The 19219-nt window shown below is 33.0% G+C and overlaps 2 protein-coding genes across 2 annotated transcripts; one reads left to right on the top strand and one right to left on the bottom strand.

Moving 5' to 3' along the window:
• Positions 1-4364: 4364 nt before the first annotated feature.
• Positions 4365-7296, bottom strand: LOC127091550 (hydroxyproline O-arabinosyltransferase 1). Its single transcript, XM_051030218.1, has 8 exons — positions 6711-7296; positions 6502-6569; positions 6212-6413; positions 6025-6122; positions 5859-5928; positions 5086-5157; positions 4876-4989; positions 4365-4742 (listed from the first exon to the last, which is right to left on the bottom strand). The coding sequence occupies exons 1-8, from the start codon at positions 7107-7109 to the stop codon at positions 4683-4685; spliced, it is 1083 nt and encodes a 360-aa protein (XP_050886175.1). The 5' UTR covers positions 7110-7296; the 3' UTR covers positions 4365-4682.
• A 5455-nt stretch (positions 7297-12751) lies between these two features.
• On the top strand, positions 12752-17345 carry LOC127093804 (zinc finger BED domain-containing protein RICESLEEPER 2-like). The gene is made up of 4 exons (XM_051032705.1): positions 12752-12838; positions 13947-14138; positions 15426-17213; positions 17307-17345. Exons 1-4 carry the CDS (start codon positions 12752-12754, stop codon positions 17343-17345), a joined length of 2106 nt encoding a protein of 701 aa, XP_050888662.1.
• The last annotated feature ends 1874 nt before the right edge of the window (positions 17346-19219 follow it).

Below are 19219 nucleotides of genomic sequence, written 5' to 3'. Positions count from 1 at the left end.
CAAATGAACCAATTTTGCAAACAAAATTTTCGAGAGCAGTGTTGCAATCGATTGAACCCATATTGCAATCGATTATTGCCCTATTTTTCTTCCAAAAACCATTTGTTTCATGTTTATAAACTACCCTAAGAAAACTATAACTTGTACCATGATATGTGTGCATTAGATTAACATTAATCGGTCGAATTACATGAGTTATTACACCATAAGATGGTCGGACTGACATTTACCATGTGGCGTGAAAGTGGAATAAGTTAGATTGAGACAGATTGTGTGATAACTTTGCCTATGGTTATCGTAGCATGTTATATTAGCATGTGTACTTTATGTATTTTATTAATCATATTATGATGTATGCTATGAATTATATTATGAATTTTTGTTTGTGTTGATGGTGCAATAATATGACTAAAATTTTATCATGATGAGTGAGAAAATCTAGGAGTATAACTAGGTGAATGACTTAGAAAGATAATCTAGGTTATGGAATAACTTGGAGTATAACGGACGTTTACTATGTGGTGCAAAAATGGAATAAGTTAGATTGATACGGATTGTGTGATAGCTTTGCCTATGGTTATTCTAGCATGTTATAATAGCATATGTACTTTATGTATTTTATTAATCATATTATGACGTATGCTATGAATTATACTATGAATTTTGTTTGTGTCGGTAGTTTAATAATATGACTAAAATCTTATGATGATGAGTGAGGAAACCTAGGAGTATAACTAGGTGAATGGCTTAGAAAGATAATTTAGGTTATGGAAATGAGTTATGTGGTGATGCTTGGACAAAAGGTACCTCAGTGTGTATCGCAAACGAGTATTTGCTTGATTAATTAATTAATATGCTTTGTATAGAACATATAGAAATAACATGTTAATGAGAGATATGATCACCTAGTATTTGATAAAATAATATGAGAATTGGTGAATATGATCACCTAGTGATTAAAGAGAGCAATCATGATAGTGTGAAACATAATCACGTATTCAAATGTTTTCCCTTGATCGTGCATATCCCATTTGATATGCTTAAGTAAAGTAGAAAATAGGAGTTTGACACCAATGATTCGTGCCTCAAATCGGTTTGAGTCCCAAACAAGGCGGAGCATGTAGGATAGGTGAACACCTAAGTGGGTTCAAGTCCCATATGGTGAAAGATACTCAAAGTGGGTTTGAGTCCCATATGAGTGACAGTTCTTAAAGTGGGTTCGAGTCCCATGGAGAACCTGATATCCACACGAAAGTCAAATCATATTAGGATGCACGAACCGAGCCTTTCCCTAGACGTAGGTCCTATCGGGGATCGATGTTTCATGAATCCGAGTAGTGATTTATTGAGTTATGTGAACTCAAGTGACATGTTTCCATACAATACGAATATCCCTTAAACACTTCAGTCTTAGTTACGTTGTGTGGGTGATATACAAGTAACGAAAAATGAAAAATTGAGTTAGAAATCGATTAGAAACCATGTAGAGCCGAGTTGACCAATAGGATAGAGGGATCCACTTAGATGATCATCTCACCCCACTATTACTGTTTTTTCCAGGTGTTATTTGCAACTTAAGCAAGATAAGTTGTTTGTTGATGTTTCAAAGGATTCTTATTATTATGATCTTCCATTGTGGATTGTGTGCAATGAAGATATTGCACAGAGATCTTAGTTTTTTTAGTTAGACATTATTGTATGTCATGTGTCATACATTGTATTTTATTTTATGGATATGTATATAATAATGTCGTTATACATTTATATTGTTTCGGTACCAAATTAATATCTCATATAATGTGTTTTTTTAGATGTATATTGTACGGGGAGTTGCATTTTTTGTATTCTTTTTTTCAAATATCATTATGCTATTGAGCATTTTTGCACCAAAGATAAAAATAATAATTTTCAATGGATTTTATATTTATGAAATATAATTTTATTTAGTAACATCATACTTAATAATATGAACACCTACATGTTTACACATGGCCTTAGCTCAGTTGGTTAGGGTGTCAGGCTAATGACGAGAAGGTCGCAAGTTAGACCTGCATGAGCCATTTTTTAATTGATACAAACATGTATTAAATATATTCTAATATAAAAATTGCATTCCTATCTATATATCAATGACAACCTTCATCCTAAATTAACAAGGCAAACTTAATACACTAAAGATTATTAGTAATGTTCCATCCAATGTGTCATAAGTTGAATCACACAAAAATATAGTGTTGTTTTTAGATCTTAGAGGACATATAAATAATCTGTAATGTGAATCAAAAGGGCTCGCATCTATGAAATTCATCTCAACATTTTATACATCAATGTTTTTTCTAAATGAATCTTAGGTTAATCAAGCATTAATGTACTTAATACACTAAATATTATAGGAGAATCTTAGGTTAATCAAGCATTAATGTATTTAATACACTAAATATTATAGGGTAATGTATCATCCATTTTATTAATTTTGATAAATTTTGTTATTATAATACATATGAATTTGTATGTGTCACTTTTGCAATAACTAAAAATATAGTGTAATTGGAGATCTTAATGGACATATGAACGATGTGTAATGTGAATAAAAAGTATTTCGTGTATATGAAAGACATCTCAAATATTTTTTACATCAAGACATATAATAACAATGACAATCCAACAAATGATCTTCAGCAATAATAATTTTTAATGTAATAACAAAATGAATTAACTTGGCAGAAGAAGATAAAAGAAGGGGAAAAACACAAAAAAAAAATTGTTTACCCAATTTATCAAATGATTTAAGTCTGGGGAGAGAGTAACTCTCCAATTCATTATACTCTCAAAGTTGTTACAAAATATTATAAATTAGTTACAAGAAAATAATCTTCCAAAATTTTCTAAAACAAACCCTAATTTCTATGAAAATACTTCCTAATCTCTTAAACTCTCGATATAGTAATCATACAAATCCAAAGTGTTTAGAAGTATTATCTGATCCTTCTAATTAACTCAAAAGATTTATCTAAACCCTTATTTCTCTCTTCAGTTATGAAGATTTCAAGATTGTCAAAAATACAATAAGATAAGAAATACATATTTGTATTTATAATTGTTAAAATCCAAGAGATCCATAACAAACCCAAAACAAAACACATTAACAAATAGATCCGCCGCAAACAAGCTCGAAAATATGTCAGTACCGAAATATGTCATTTTTCCTTTTCTTTTCTTACATGAGGTTAATATGTCATTTTTCCTTTTCTTTTCTTACATGAGGTTTTAAGACATAATATAACATAAACGCATGGTATTCCCTCAAACAGAAGTAAAATAAGGTATTTAAAATGTATATTTAGAAAAAGAAGATACGTTTCTAACTTAAAAGGTGAAAGATAAAGATTATATCATAGACAAGTCACACAATTTAAATATTTTGGACCCGTGATCCAAAACTATGGAAAAATAGTAAGCGATATAAATCATTAAATTCAAATTGGGTGGTTAAAATAATTGAGGACTTTAGAGATAGAATGTTATGCAATTAAGAATCTACACGAGAATAAGTGTAATACAGATAAGGATCTTGCATTAAATGTGTGCTAAGATTAGACAGTATAAAATTAGAAATAACAATATTAGAGAGTGTTAGAGTGACACTTATTAATTGAAAATACGGTGAAAATTAGACTTAAGTGATTCGGACATGTAGAGAGAAAATATGTATATTTTGTGATAAAAAGAATAGATCAGATGGAGAATAGTCACACAAATATAGAGATAGATAAAAATCTAAAAAAAACTATAAGAAAAATTATTTAAAAAAATTCTCAAGATTAATGATTTGAATAAAAACATGACTTTTTATAAAACATTATAACCAAAGTTGATTCATCTAATCAAACTCATTTCATTTTATAGATCATTATAACCGAAGTTGATTCATTTGATCAAACTCATTTCATTTAATAGGATAAAGCTTACTCATTTAGTAGGAGGATAAAGCTTACTCATTTAGTAGGATAAAGCTTCGGTAAAGAAGCGCCTACCACAAGGATTGGAGGAATTGCTCGATTTGTTAACCAGTCATCACTGCCTGGTATATTACTTGGAAGCTCTAGTCTAGTCTGAAGTTGTTTATTGTTCTCTATATTTCTCTAGGTTATTGTTAAGAACTAGTTTGGGGGTAGTATTCTGAAACTACCTTAAGTCGTTGAGCATTTTGCAGTGGTTGTTTATGACTCTTAAAACATGTTGCCTCTTTACCAAGGCAAAAAAATCAGTTATGGCATCACTGAATGAAGTTTTATTATACTGTAAGTAAAAAAAAACTACCAAACATGTTGCCTCTTTCCAAAGGCAAATATTTCATTATGGCATCACTGAAATGAAGTTTTATTAGTATACTACAAAGATACAGGGTTACAGATTTGAGCACAATTGTTTTGTTCCTTCTTGATTCATTGTCAATCTTCTCAACTACAGCAATCAATAAAATTAAAAAAAAACTTTCCAATTTGGACACATTCTGAAAACACACCACATTTTTTTTAATCAAGCATTGAAAAAATATCCATGTTTGCCTCAAGTGTGTAAAGTCATCTACATAAAGAGTTACAGATACACAGTTGCCAACATGTGTGAAATAGCAAAGAGCTCCAGCATTCTGAACACATTGCAACCACCATGAGAAATTCCTATGATGGCCAGTTCGGAATATTTGCTGTAGCTTCATTAACCATTTTTACAAGGGTCACCTAGAAAACCAAAGCCGGCTTGTAAAACTCTACATAATAATCTCAATTCTTAAATTTCCCAATAATTCTTAACAAGAAAAGCTTGAAGGAAACAAAAAGTAACCGAACTAACACGAAGAGAGATGAAACATACCACGCTTTCTGGAACACCAGGTGGTGGCAAAGTCAGATTTTTTGGAGGAGCAACACCATCATAAGATCTTTTATCAAACCTCCATTCTCCAATCTTTCCATATGTCAGTTCGCCCTGAACATTTTACGCCATACATGTAGTAACAATTTAAGCTATTAGATAAATAAAAAAAGGCATAGATGTAGTGTTGTTTTATTGAGAATTGAGTACCTTCATATTATAGTCACAGCCATAAGTGTAGTGAATTATGTACTTGTTGCCAAGTTCTTTGTCCCATGGAGGCTAACACATAATAAACAAAGAAAATCTTCGTAAATTTGAAGATATATATCATCATGCTTTTGATGAATTCAGTATTTAAAGACCACGTAAGCCTGTCTTTTAGTACAATATTAGAAAATGAACAAGTTATGAATACATTATCATTCAAGCGCTATTCTATGCGATTTCTATAGAACAAAGAATCGGAAAATGAAACCATATCATAGCACTACAGTATGTTAAAGACATCAATAAAAACAAAGAATGCAAATCATGCTATAAGCTGGATCAAAATGCGTCTTAAGCATCTATGAATCATGGACAGCGACAAGACACTGGCATGTCAATACCGGACACATCTTCAATCTGAAGTATCTGTACTACGTAGTTAATCACTTATTGTGATACATAAGCTGAAATAAACTCTTCCAAACAAGGCTTCTAGAATCACCACTCACCGTCTCACTATACTTACACCAAGGTCCATGCAGACCACTGAAATCCGTTGACTAAACGGCTGTACAAGACTAACTGTGTTTTACTTCATGTTTTGTGTTATGAACTGATGATCCTAGAATACCTCAAATGTAGTAGTAGTTCTTAATTGGAGAGTGTTGTAAGCTTTAATCAAAGGTTCTCACTGCTATCGTATAATGCTACATGAGAGCCTTACTAACACACATGACAGTAAAAAATATACTAAAAAGAGAACCTTATTGAACCTGAATCATAAAGTCCTTGTGTAATATGTTACGAACACCATGAAGAGCAGATGCAACAGCATAAGCATACCTAAACCAATGATACAAAAATAGCATACAAAGTCAATCAAAGTTATTATGAGGCTAAGAGAGGATAATACTAATTCAAGAAGAGAAAGAAAATCACATTTCAAGCACCCATCCGAAAGCTTTATCAGTTTCAGGATCTTTTTTCATCGCCAACGAAACATTCATCCAAGTAGGAGCAATCTTCTTAAGCGATTCCTATCATATATTCGCAAATCAAATTAAACTTTTTTCCCTAAAATCAAGAATATCCATATAATCACCACAAGAAACTAAACGACATCTACCTTGCCAACAATCACCGGCGAATTCCCAATTGGATCTATATTCGTCACAGGTCCATTTTCCTCCGGGAAGTACTTCCTTAGCACATTCTCGTACTTCTTAGGCTCAATATAAAAGAAAGGGAACGCAGCTCCCATTCCATTTCTGGCTAAATTCGGTATAGGTTTCATAATTATATGATCCGGCTCCGACATCAATATGTAACTGGTATTACCAAAACACAACACATTAATAAAAATCAAAACCAAAATCCTAGAAAATCAAATGAAATTCAAAGTCAAACATATCATACTCTTCTTTGATATCTGCTTGTTGAAGCCACTGTACAAATGCCCAAGGTCTATTAAGAACTATGTAACCCTGCCATAGACAATACTCATATATATAACAATTTCTTCCCCAAAATCATATATACAACAAATTAATCAAAAAAAAAATCAAACTCAGCCAAACCCAGAAAACTGATTCAAAGCAATGAAAACAAAGAACAAAAATCAAAACCTGATCCATTCCAGAAGGCAAAGGCTGAGCAACAAAAGTAGGGATCTCATCCATAAACTGATCAGCTTTACCAGAATGCAAAATCCTGGTAAATCCACCCATATCAGAATCTGAATCTTCCTTAAACTTTTTGAACCAATAATACATAACCCTACACTGCCAAGTATTGTAAACAGAATCAGAAGCTGTAACAGCAGTATGAAACAATCTCCTCGATGATGATTTTTGCTTCTCCAATGGCATCTTGATTATTGGGTCAATGGTAATTGAAGGACGACGTGAAGGACCACCAGGAAATTCTTGCTTCAAAGGAGCGTTTCCTGAGATGATTATGTTGTATGTTATGAGTGTAACTGAAAATGTTATGAGAATTGTGAAGAACATGTTTCCACAACCCATTTTTTTGTTTGTTTCTGTTTCTTCTTCTAGTTTTGATTCATGAGAAGAAGAAGAGAGAAGAAGATGAATTATGAGGCGGCTATGTGTTATCTAACTGCTATATTGTCTGTCTCCAGATGTTGTTGAAAGTGGAAACTCTTCAAAAGTCTTCTACACTTTCTTTTTCTATTAATGTTTCATTAAAGACTAATTAATAAAAAACATGCAATTTGTGCTTTTTATTTTGTCTACTTTGTCATTATTTTTTGGTTTGAATAATAATGTTTCTTTATCATACTAATTGGATGGATTAGGTGAAGTATATGTCATAATCGATGTTTTAAAAATAGAGATTAATTACTATACACTGTCAGTGTAAAAAGTTTTACACCGTCGGTTCATCACCATCACCCGTTTGTATTACTTTATAGATTTTTAAAATAAAAGTCAAACTTCTTTTAATATCCAATGTTTATAATTAAGTGATGGTGTAAAACCCTTTTACACTGACAGTGTATTTCAATTAATCTCTTAAAAATAATGAATATACTCTAATTATATATATTTAGAGATGGAAAGAAAATAATGTTGATTTGGCTATTTATCTATTATGTTAGTAATTTCAATGCAAGATGATGAAAAATATTTTGGTTATGTGGTTGTTTTTTATGATAGTTTAGAAGGTAGAATACTTTTTATTATGGTGTTGTTTTGATTGTAGTTTAAAATATGGATTTGTATTTTATTATTTGATTATGATAATTTAGATTATTTGTTTTTGATGATTTGAAATATTGGTTATATGGTTAATGCATTTATATTATGATTTGTGATTTATTTAATTTTGATAATTTAAAATAATAGTTGTATACGTTTAGGGAGGATTATGAGATCACGGAAGGTTATGTGTTTTGAGAAAATTGTTGTTTCTATTTGTTTTAATTAATTTCAGTGTTGAGAGAAGGGCGCGGTGAAATATTCAAATTTGTTTGGGATGAGGTTGAGATTCAATTATTCATCCTCGTCGAGGATTTGAGGGACGAAGATTCATCGGGGAGACAAATTTGGAGACGGGAAATGTAAAAATTGTTGATGACCCACGTTGTTAACAACATCTACTCCCTCTTGTTTCATATATGAGAAAAAAATCATATATATTTAATAAATGATATATATGGTATATGGACTACGATAATTTTACTAGGCCTAAAAGGAATAGCTCAAATGACACAAGTCAAAGGAATTGCACCAACATTGGGGTACTCGTGCGGAAATGTGCCACAAGTCGCCTGAACAAATGGACAATATGGGCGCCCAAAAACTGGCAGTCGTATTTGGTCTAGGCTTAGCCGCCCCAACCCTGTCATATTTCCTACTAATTCAACTAAGGAACTACGTGAGGCGCACATACTCGGTCAATAGAGAAGGAATAACTACTTCTCCATGATTGTAAGAAAGAAATTGGTCTTCCCACTCCCTTGGACGAAATCTTTTTCTGCTTTGGGGATTCTAAGTCCCTCATATATGATATCACATAGCCCTGTTGGGGGGACTTAAGTCCCTTAAGCATGTCGTTTTAACCTTTCAAACGAGACTTCTATCGAGCCCTCTAGCAAGGATTTACACGAAGTCTCTGAGGCTTGATACAGGTCGCGCCCCTTAGGTATTACTTCAGAAGCTATCTCGCCCGAGGAGACGCTAAGTCCCTCGATCGAAAGCTTTTTCTTTCGGTTAATCAGGTATGACTTGGGAGGGCATCAAATCTCCCTATGTAAGTTTAGTCGTGTGATTGCCTCGGTGAGACGGCAAGGATCTTCACGTGGAAATCCAACATACAATTGCCTTAAGGAATAGCAAGGATCTTTTCGTGGAACTCCAACATACAATTGCCTCGAAAGGGGGAAAGGATCTTCCATAAAGGTCCAACATACAATTGACTCGAGGGGCGGCAAGGATCCTTCCATGAAGGTCCACCATATAATTTCCTCAAGGGGAAGCAAGGATCTTCTCGTGGAATTCTAGCATGTGATTTCCTCAAGGGGCGGAAAGGATCTTCCCGTGGAAGTCAAGTATACAATTACCTCGAGGGGAGACAAGGATCCTTTCATGAAGGTCCAGTATACAATTGCCTCAAGGGGAGGCAAGGATCTTCTTGTGGAAGTCCAACATACGATTTACTTTAAAAAGAGGGTTTATTGGAAGGTTACAAATAATTTCAACTATAGGCATTGGAATGATTTTCCAAAATTATATAGGCATGCCATTTACTAGAAGGTTACAAATAATTTCAACTATAGTAATATTGGAGGTGGAGAGCGTTCCAAGTCCGGGGTACGAGCGGTCCTTCAAGTTCTTGCGATTTGAATGCTTCGTGAGGCAGTTTTTGGTATATGTGGTATGACCCTTCCTAATTAGGTTGTAGTTTCCCCTACTATGTGGGTATGACCATTTCCTTTAATAACAAGTCACCCTTCTATGTCTCCCTCAGATTTACCTTGGAGATGTATCTCTCGGATGCTCTATGTTTGTCAACAAACTCTTGGACATGGGAGGCCTCTTGTAGCTCATCGACCAGATCTGATGCATACTTCAGTCCTATCTTGTTTGCTTCTTCGTCAAAATGGGCTCGTCGCCATGACGACGTCTCGATTTCTATGGGAAGCATTGTGTCCTCCCCATAAACCATGGAAAACGATATTTCCTTGGTGGTGGACTATGGCGTGGTGTGGTACGACCATAGTATCTCGTGTAACAACTCCTCTCACAGACCCTTGACATCGTCCATATTTTTCTTGAGGCCATATTTTTCTTGAGTCCTTTAAGGATCACCTTGTTTGTAGATTTGACTTGTCTTTTAGCTTAAGGATGTATCACGAATACAAACTTTGTCTGCACACCCAAATCTTTGTAGAAGTCAGTAACCATGGTATTGAAGAATTGGGTTCCATTATCGAAAACAATGGCGTCGAGGAGACCGTATCAGCACATGATTATTTTCCAGTAGAATTGCTTGACTCTTTCTGCCTTAATTTTTGCCATTGTCTCCGCCTCTATCCATTTATTGAAGTAGTTCGCTCCTACTATCAAGAATTTCAGTTGTCTTTGTGCCAGAGGGAACATGCTTAGGATATCCACGCCTCACTAGTAGAATGGCCAGGGTGAGGTCATCGACTAGAGGTATTCTGTCGAGGCTTGGTGAAGGTCAACATGTCTCTGGCATTAATCACATTTCTTAACGAATGTGATGTTGTCTTTCATTAATGTGGGCCAGTAATAACCTATTGCTAATAGCTTGTGGGCGAGAGCTTTCTGGCCGATATGGCTGGTGTAGGTAGGGGTAGGAATAGGCTGGGTCGAGCTAGGTTTTGCCAAGCTAGAGTCTGGTCTACTAAAATATTTAAACCCTAAATTTGGCATGTAGCCTATTAGAGGCTTATTTTTAGGCATGGGTTTGGCCTTTTTGAAGGCTTGATTAGCCTACTAGCCTGTTTAAAAGTCTACTTCATTTGAATATTTATAAATAAGAAATTCAACTAATGTTAAATAGACTAACAAAATAAAAGATCAATTAGACTAAATGTTTATTTTCATTGACTCATTCAAATTTACCTATTAGCATAAGTTTGGTGATTCTATTTGTTGGAGAGAACTTACGAAAACAACTTATAACAACAACTTGTGACATTGATCAGTTCATTTTCATGCACATTCTTTCACTATTATGTTGCAACAATTCTAGAGTATCTTTTGTTATTTATACTATTTTAGTGTGTTTCCTTAGCTTAGTTTATTGTTACATTATTTTAATTTGGTATGATATTTTCTGAATAAACAACTATTTGCACCGTCTTACTTTGCAGGTTATAAATTGGACTATGAGAATCGGATTAACGCGTTCTAATAAGTGTTAGAAAGATGAGAGGATAAGCTAAAAATTTCATGTTGAAGTCAGAAGCATATCCAGAGCGAAAAAGACTCTAATAAATCATTTTAGTTTCAAACTTAAACAAAATAATTAGTTTTTTTTTCCAGTTTTAGGCTAGTTTTTATGTTTTCCGGCCCGGTTAGGATTAGAATCTTAATTCCTTGTTTCCTTTAAACAAATGCAGTGGAGGTACTATTAATTGACATAATTCACTATTCACGAAATTAGGTTTGCTTTGTAATTTTTATGGAGAACTAATCCCTAAGGTGAATTCTGCTGATTACGGGTTCCACCGCTTTGAGGTTAAAATATTTTCTATTCCTTTCAATTTTATTCTATGAATCTTGCATGCTTAATTAGATTTTCATAGAGTATATTGATTTAATTCAATTGTTGTATGATTCTTAACCGTAATCACGTTAACATAATTTTTTGTTATCATATTTGATTAAGTCGTGTTTGCTTAATTTGAGAGAGCTTAAATTTGTTTGCTTGATTCGAATAATAGGAACTTACATCACACAAACCTAATTGCGCTTGTTAGTGAGTTTTGTAATCGAATAGGAATAGAAAATTCACTTAGAAGATGAAATTATAATGTCAGTGATAAATCGGAACCTAAATCAGTAAGATTAGCCATTTTAGCTTATTCAGAATCAATTATTTGTTATCTTTTCCTTAATCGAACCTAAACTCGCATTATTCTTTCAGTTGGTAAAATTCATTACAAGAGTCCTTGTGATACAACATTCGAGTGTCGCTTCCCTAACTACAGTTCTTAATTACTCGATTTTCACTCGTGTGCGACAACGGATCAAATTGACACCGTTGTCGAGGACTCTTGCCAATTTTAACCAATATTAGAATCATATGTGTTGTGTTTCAATGTTCTTTCCCTAGTGTTCCCGCGTTCTGGCCTTTTCAGGTTTTAGAGTAAAAAATTGATTTTTAGGAAAATCATCTCAGATTAGTCTGATTCTTTGTCGATTCATTAGAAACAAATCAGATATCAAAAGCCCTTATTTGAGACTAAATAGTGGACTCCCCCTAGAAATATGAAATTAATCATTTTTCTATTTTTTATGATTTTTATTTTGTTTTAATAGTTTCAGAAAATTCCAAAAAAAAATTGTAAAATTCTTATTTGACTTAATTAGATTAAATTTCGTGTTTTCATTTTTTTTTTTTGAAATTTGGTTTAATGCACTTGTTGTCAAGGTTTAATGGTCTTGCAGGTAAGGATCCTCATAAGCTTTTGAAGGAATTCCAGGTTGTGTGCTTTACACCTTTGAGACCTGAAGGAATCACAGAGGATCATATCAAGCTCATAACATTCTCGTTCTCACTTCAAGGAGTTACAAAAGATTGGTTGTATTATCTTGAGCCAAATTCTATCACAGGCTGGAATAAACTAAAAAGAGTGTTTCTAGAAATATTTTCCCCTACCTCAAGAGTAGCTTCAATCAGAAAAGATATATATGGTATTAGACAGGTTGACATGGAGTCACTGGCCGAATATTGGAGAAGATTCAAGCAGTTAGTGTCAAGTTGTCCTCAACACCATATTTCTAAACAATTGTTAAATCAGTACTTTTATGAAGGGTTGTTACCTATGGACAGAAATACCATGGATGTTGCTAGTGGAGGAGCCCTTGTTGATAAGAGCACAACTGCAACTAAGACCCTAATCGAAAACATGTCACTGAACTCATAATAATTCACAACCATAAGCAACTTTATGGTTCCAACAAAAGGAGTGCATGGAATTCAAGCTTCTTCTTCCAACAAGGCTTTAGAAACTAGAATTGATGAGCTTACTTCATTGGTGAGAAAATTAGCAGTAGGAAAAAGAAAATCTGAAAGATTATGTGGCATTTGCATCTCTCCTGGACACCCAACATATACTTGTCCTATCTTATAAGAGGGTGTAAATTCTAATTTTCCTCAAGCATACACATCAAACATCTATAACCCTCAAAGCAACAACAGGTATAGGTACAACAACACTCATGGCCTATCCATTAATAGGTACCATCCCAACTAGAGAAACCATCCAGACCTTCGGTATGAGAATCCATCCATACAATAACCCAGTCAACAACAATTGATGTTACCACTTCCACCACCTCAAAACACCCCACAAGTAACTACCTTTGTACCATCAGGATCTTCACTAGAGGACCTTGTCAAGCAAATGACTGTAAACAGTCTCCAATTTTAACAACATACATATTATATTATTTAGAACATGTAGACACAGATTGGACAACTTGCCACTTCAATGAATGTCATGCAACAAGCTCAATGATCAAACCAACTACCTACCCAAACAGTAGTGAATCCAAAAGGCCTTAATGTGAGTGCAATTTCTTTGAGGTCCGGAAAGAGTTTTGAACCAGACTCGGCACTAGAAAAATAACAAAGTTATTGAGCACATACCTAAACCTGATTCTGATGTTGAGGTTGAAGTTGAAAAAGAGAAAGAGTATGTACCACCAATTCCTTTCCCACAGAGAGCAGCGGAAAATAAAAAGTTGGATGAGGAAGATAATGATAAAGAGATATTGGACATATTCATAAAGGTGACGGTGAATATTCCGCTTCTTGATGTGATAAAACAAATTTCAAAATATGCCAAGTTTTTTAAAGACTTATGCACTCACAATAGGAGATTGAAAGGGAATGAGAGAGTGAATGTGGGAAGAGTTATTTCTGCCTTCATCCAGCCTAAAGTGCCTGAAAAATATATAATTAAGTGAAATGTTCCATCTCTCACCCAGGCCATGCCCCAAAAGTGCAAGGATCCTGGAGCTTTTGTTATTCCATGCACCATTGGGGATAGTAAATTCAAAAATTGCATGCTGGATTTAGGAGATTCTATTAATGTTATGCCTACTTCTATTTATAATAATCTTTATATTGGTCCTTTGTAGAATACGGGTTTAACCATTCAGTTGGCAAACATGAGCAATGCCCGCCCTACTGGAGTAGTAGAAGATGTACTTGTTCAAGTTAATGACTTGATTTTTCCTGCTGATTTTTATATTCTGGATAGGGCTGGAAATGAACCAAATCAACTCGAAAATAGTTCGAGACTCGATTCGATAATTAATTCGTTGGACTTGGTTCATGAACCAAATGAGTCGAACTTGAGCTCAAAACTAAGTTCGTAAAATAAATGAGCTGAACTTGAGCTATGTATAGTTCGACTCGTAAGGTTCATGAGTCGACTCGGTTATATATATATATATATATATATATATATATATATATATATATATATATATATATATATATATATATAATATTTTTAAATCATATATCTCAATAGTATCATTTAAAAAAATAATGTATAGATTTTAACCTTTTAACTTATCAAATTAAATATTTTAAAAAATACTTGTGACATTTTTTTATACAAAGTAAAATACTTCTAACTCAAAAAAAAAACATAATGCACCGTGACTTTTAATTTTAAAATGTCATTTTAAACTACTTCTAAATTTGTTTTTTAAACTACCACTTTAAAAATAACATTTTTTAAATATTGTACCATTTATATGATTTAATTTGTATCCTTTTATATTATTTTTGACTTTATTATTATTATTAACTATTTTTAAGATTTTAAATATGCCCATTTATTAGTATTGCATTTTCCAAAAGCAAAACTTTTAGTATTCCTTTTTAGATTTTAGGTTTTAGAGAACTTCCTTCATCCTTCGTATTACGTATTTTCAGTCTTTGTTCTCTATTCTGAAGAAAAAAAACTTTAACTCTTTATTCCAGATTCAACAATTTTTTTCAATAGAGATAAATATTATTATTCTCATCATCTGATTATTTTAGTAGCTTTGTCATTTTTTACTGTGTTCTGAATATGTTGAATATGTTCTTCATGTATATAATAAACTATAACTCTGTTATGAGGATTTTATTTATTTTCTTTGTTTTGTATATGTTCTTTCTGAATCTATTTTTCTTGGTTTGAACTAAATATATAACTCTGTTATTAGAATTTTTTTATTATGTTCTATTTAAAATTTTTAATGATTTTTTAATGGAACTTGTGGTTTTATTTATTTTTCTATTGTAGATATGTCATACAGTACCTCACTTGAATGATTGGGAGATTCACAATCACCACCAAAAGATGGAGAAGAGTGTTTAAATGTATTGAATCCTATTATTGATTTAAATGCAAATACTAATGAAGAACCACTAACAAATGAATCAACACCGACAAATGAAGTTGTGAATGAAGAAAATGTTGAGAGCAGTGACATTGTTATTCAAAAGTCCAAGAGGAAGAAAACTTCTCTAGTTTGGGATCACTTCAAAAAAGTGGAATTAAAGAATGGAAAAAAATGGCAATGTATACATTGTAAAAACAATTATTCTGTTGTTGCTAGTGGATCAACCAGTCATTTGATGAGACATTTAAAACAAACATGTCATGTTTACAAGAAGCTAGTAGCACAACAAAAAAATTAAACTTTCGGCCAGCAAAAAGCAAGATTGATGAGAAGCTTTTTGGACCACTACTAATGAATTCAGGAGGTAAATATGACCATGAAAGACAACGAGAAGCCACCACACATTGGATTATGATGCATGAACATGCATTTAGTATTGTTGAGGAAGAAGGTTTTCATTTTATGATGAAGTGTTCTAATATTTCATATGAGAAAATTAGTCGGAAGACATTGAAGAATGATTGTATTACTGTTTATGAAGCTGAAAGAAAAAAGTTGAAGTCTACTTTAAGGACAGTAAATAAGATTTGTTTGACCACTGATTTATGGAAGTCACAAAATCAGAAGATAGAATACATGGTGTTAACTGGCCATTTCATTGATGCTGACTGGGTTTTGCAGAAACGCATTCTTAGTTTAGTTCATGTTCCTCCTCCTCGGCGTGGTGTTGATATTGCTGATGTTATCTTCAAATGTCTTAAAGATTGGGGTATTGAAAATAAAATATTTAGTGTGTCAGTGGATAATGCACATTACGACGATAGATGTTTGAAAGAGTTAAAAGTTCTGATTTTAATGCACCGGAAATTAGTGTTAGATGGAAAGTTATTTCATGTGCGTTGTTGTGCGCATATACTAAATTTGTTTGTTCAAGATGGTATTGGGAAAATAGCAAAAATAGTTGAAGACGTGCGTGAAAGTGTGAAGTTCATCAATCAGTCTGAAGCAAGGTTGCAAACATTCTCACAAATAGTTCAACAACTAAAGCTTGGTGGTAAAAAATTAATTCTTGATTGCCCTACTCGTTGGAACTCCACCTATCAAATGTTGTCAGTTGCAATGCAGTTCAAAGAAGTCTTCCCTTGTTTTCAAGATCGAGAAGCAAGCTATACAACTCTTCCAGATGATGATGATTGGGAAAAGGTTGAAAAAGTTTCCAAGTTGCTAGAGGTATTTAATGTTGTTACAAATATTATTTCAGGTAGTGAATATCCAACTGCTAACTTATATCTTGCTGAGGTATTTCGAATCAAACTAGTTTTAGATCAAGCTATCCAAGATGAATCTGATTTTATGAAAGAAATGGCAAAAGCGATGAAGGGAAAATTTGACAAATATTGGAGCCAATGTAATCTTGTTATGTCGCTTGCTTCTGTTTTGGACCCTAGGATCAAAATGATGGGTGTTAAAATGTGTTTTCCCTTAATTTATCCGGAAGTTGAAGCTAGAAAAAATATAGAAAATGTGCGTATCGCGCTTGATGATATGTACAAAGAGTATGCTGATATACTTAGTGAGCATAGTGAAGAAGGATCTAGTAGAAGTGGTGTTGATCAAAATGGGCTTATTTTGGAGTCACAAAAATCCTCAGGGTGGTCATTGTTAATGAATTATGTCGAAGAACAACAAGCAATTCCTGCTGTAAAATCTGAAATTGAAGAGTATTTGAATGAGTCAACTTACAAACCTAAAGATAACGGTCATATGTCATTTTGTGCCTTGGAATTATGGAAATTGAATTGTGGAAAATATAGAGTGTTGTCCCATATGGCAGCAGATGTTCTTGCCATTCCAATATCTACTATGGCTTCGGATTCAACCTTTAGCGCCGGAGGGAGAGTTATCGATTCATTTCGAGCTTCTTTAAGTTCATCTACTATCGAAGCTTTAATTTGTGGTGGTGATTGGCTTCGAATATTGCATGGAATTAGGAACAAACCTAAGGTAATATGCTCTCTTTTGATTATTAAGTATAATATAAACTTTTAAAAATAACATTGATAATTTTTAAAACTAAATTCTTCTTTTTATTAATAGGTGGAGCAAGTGCAAACAGAAATTACATTACTCCCTTGATGATAAATAGAGAGCTATCAATGCAGGTGAGTGAGATTGTTGTATAATTAACTGTGTATTTAGTCTTTATTACTTGTTAGTTGTTAGCATCTCATACAATTAATAGGGTGTTTAAACCATACCAGTGTTGTAACATAAATCTAGAAATTTCATGAATTTAAAAAGAATTAATCATTTAAAGTACTGCTATTTTTTATATATGAGGAACTAGTATTGTGTTAATTGTGATATATTCAAAAGGTAGCTGCAATGTATATTAATTTGTGAGCTTTAATATGGTGTTCAAACCATACCAATGTTGTAACATAAATCTAGAAATTTCATGAATTTAAAAAGAATTGATTTAAGGTACTGCTATTTGTGATATATGAAGTACTGATATTTGTGATATATTTTAAAGGTACTGCTATTTGTGATATATTTAAAATGAATTTATTTATAGAAGTAATTGATTTAGCATAGCATACCATGATCATGTTGTGTTGGTATTTTGATATATGAATTTAATTGGCTTAAAAATTATCCTCTTCCATCTTGCAGGTTATCCTTTCCTTACTAACTATGACAGTAAATCAGTTGACAGTTGGTGTAATGAAGATTGAAGTTGAATAATCATTTTGTGATGGGAATGTATCAATTTCTAATAGTTTTTGTTGTACTATTTTATTATATTTGTAATAGTTTTTGAGACAAACTTAAACTCAAAAAGAATAGTTTTTGAATTAGACTTTTAAATTTATCTCTTGAAAGCTTTATTTTGTTTTAATATTTTCCCTTTAAAAAGAATAATTTAAAATGTCAAATATAATAAAAAAAATTAAACTTTAAAAAATGACTTTTTAGTCCGTGAAGTAAACAAACTGAACCTAACGAGTTGAACCGAGTTGTTCAAGAACTTAAAACGAGTCGAGTTCGAGCTTAAAAAAAAGTTCGAGTCGAGTTTCGAGCTAAACCAATTCTTATCGAGTCGAGTCGAGCTGACGACGAGTTCGACTCAACTCGACTCATTTCCAGCCCTAATTCTGGACATGGAAGAAGAAACTAAGCCAAATAGGGAACCCATCAATTTAGGCAAGCCATTCATGAAAATAACAAAAACAAAAATTGACGTTGGTGATGGCACAATGTCCATGGAGTTTGGTGATATCATTGTTAAATTTAACATTTTTTATTCTATGAAACATCCCATGGAGGACCATTATGTTTTTCACATTGAATTGCTTTCTGAGATTGTTTATCATACTTATTCTAACTTGTTTTTAGCTGATTTCCCATCATTGTCTGACTTTGATGATACTTACTATTGTGACTCATGTACTGACACTAACCTTTGTTCCATTTCTGCTGAGATTGAGGCTTTCTTGCAGGTTAACATTTTTCCTACATATGAAGTTATAGATGAAGTTTTTTATGCAGCTTAAGCTCTTGACATCCTGGTTTCCCCAACCAAATCGTCCATTGAACAACCACCTTCTCTAGAACCTAAACCACTTCCTGAGGATTTATATTATTCATCAAAGCTTCAATTTGAGCAAGAAGAAAAATTATTGCAGAAACATAAGAAGGGAATTGGATGGACCTTGGTTGACACTCGTAATATTATCCCATCCATGCATATGCATATGATCTCACTTGAAGATGGAACAAAAATAGTGAGGCTACCCCTTAATCCTTTGATCCTTGGTGTTGTGGAAAATGAGATCACTTTCAAGTTCCCATTCGACACTTTTAATTATCGAAGATACTTCTTTGATCCTGGAATACAAGATGAAGGCACTAATAAAAATTTTAAGGTCAATGAACACTACCCAAAGCTACTCCACGAGAGCCCCACTTTGGAAGAAGAGAATATAGAAGAGCTCTCTTTGGGAAAG

This window comes from Lathyrus oleraceus, chromosome 6 (assembly GCF_024323335.1).
Source record: "Lathyrus oleraceus cultivar Zhongwan6 chromosome 6, CAAS_Psat_ZW6_1.0, whole genome shotgun sequence".
Classification (NCBI taxonomy): Eukaryota; Viridiplantae; Streptophyta; class Magnoliopsida; order Fabales; family Fabaceae; genus Lathyrus; species Lathyrus oleraceus.
This window is presented reverse-complemented; position numbering and strand designations above follow the sequence as displayed.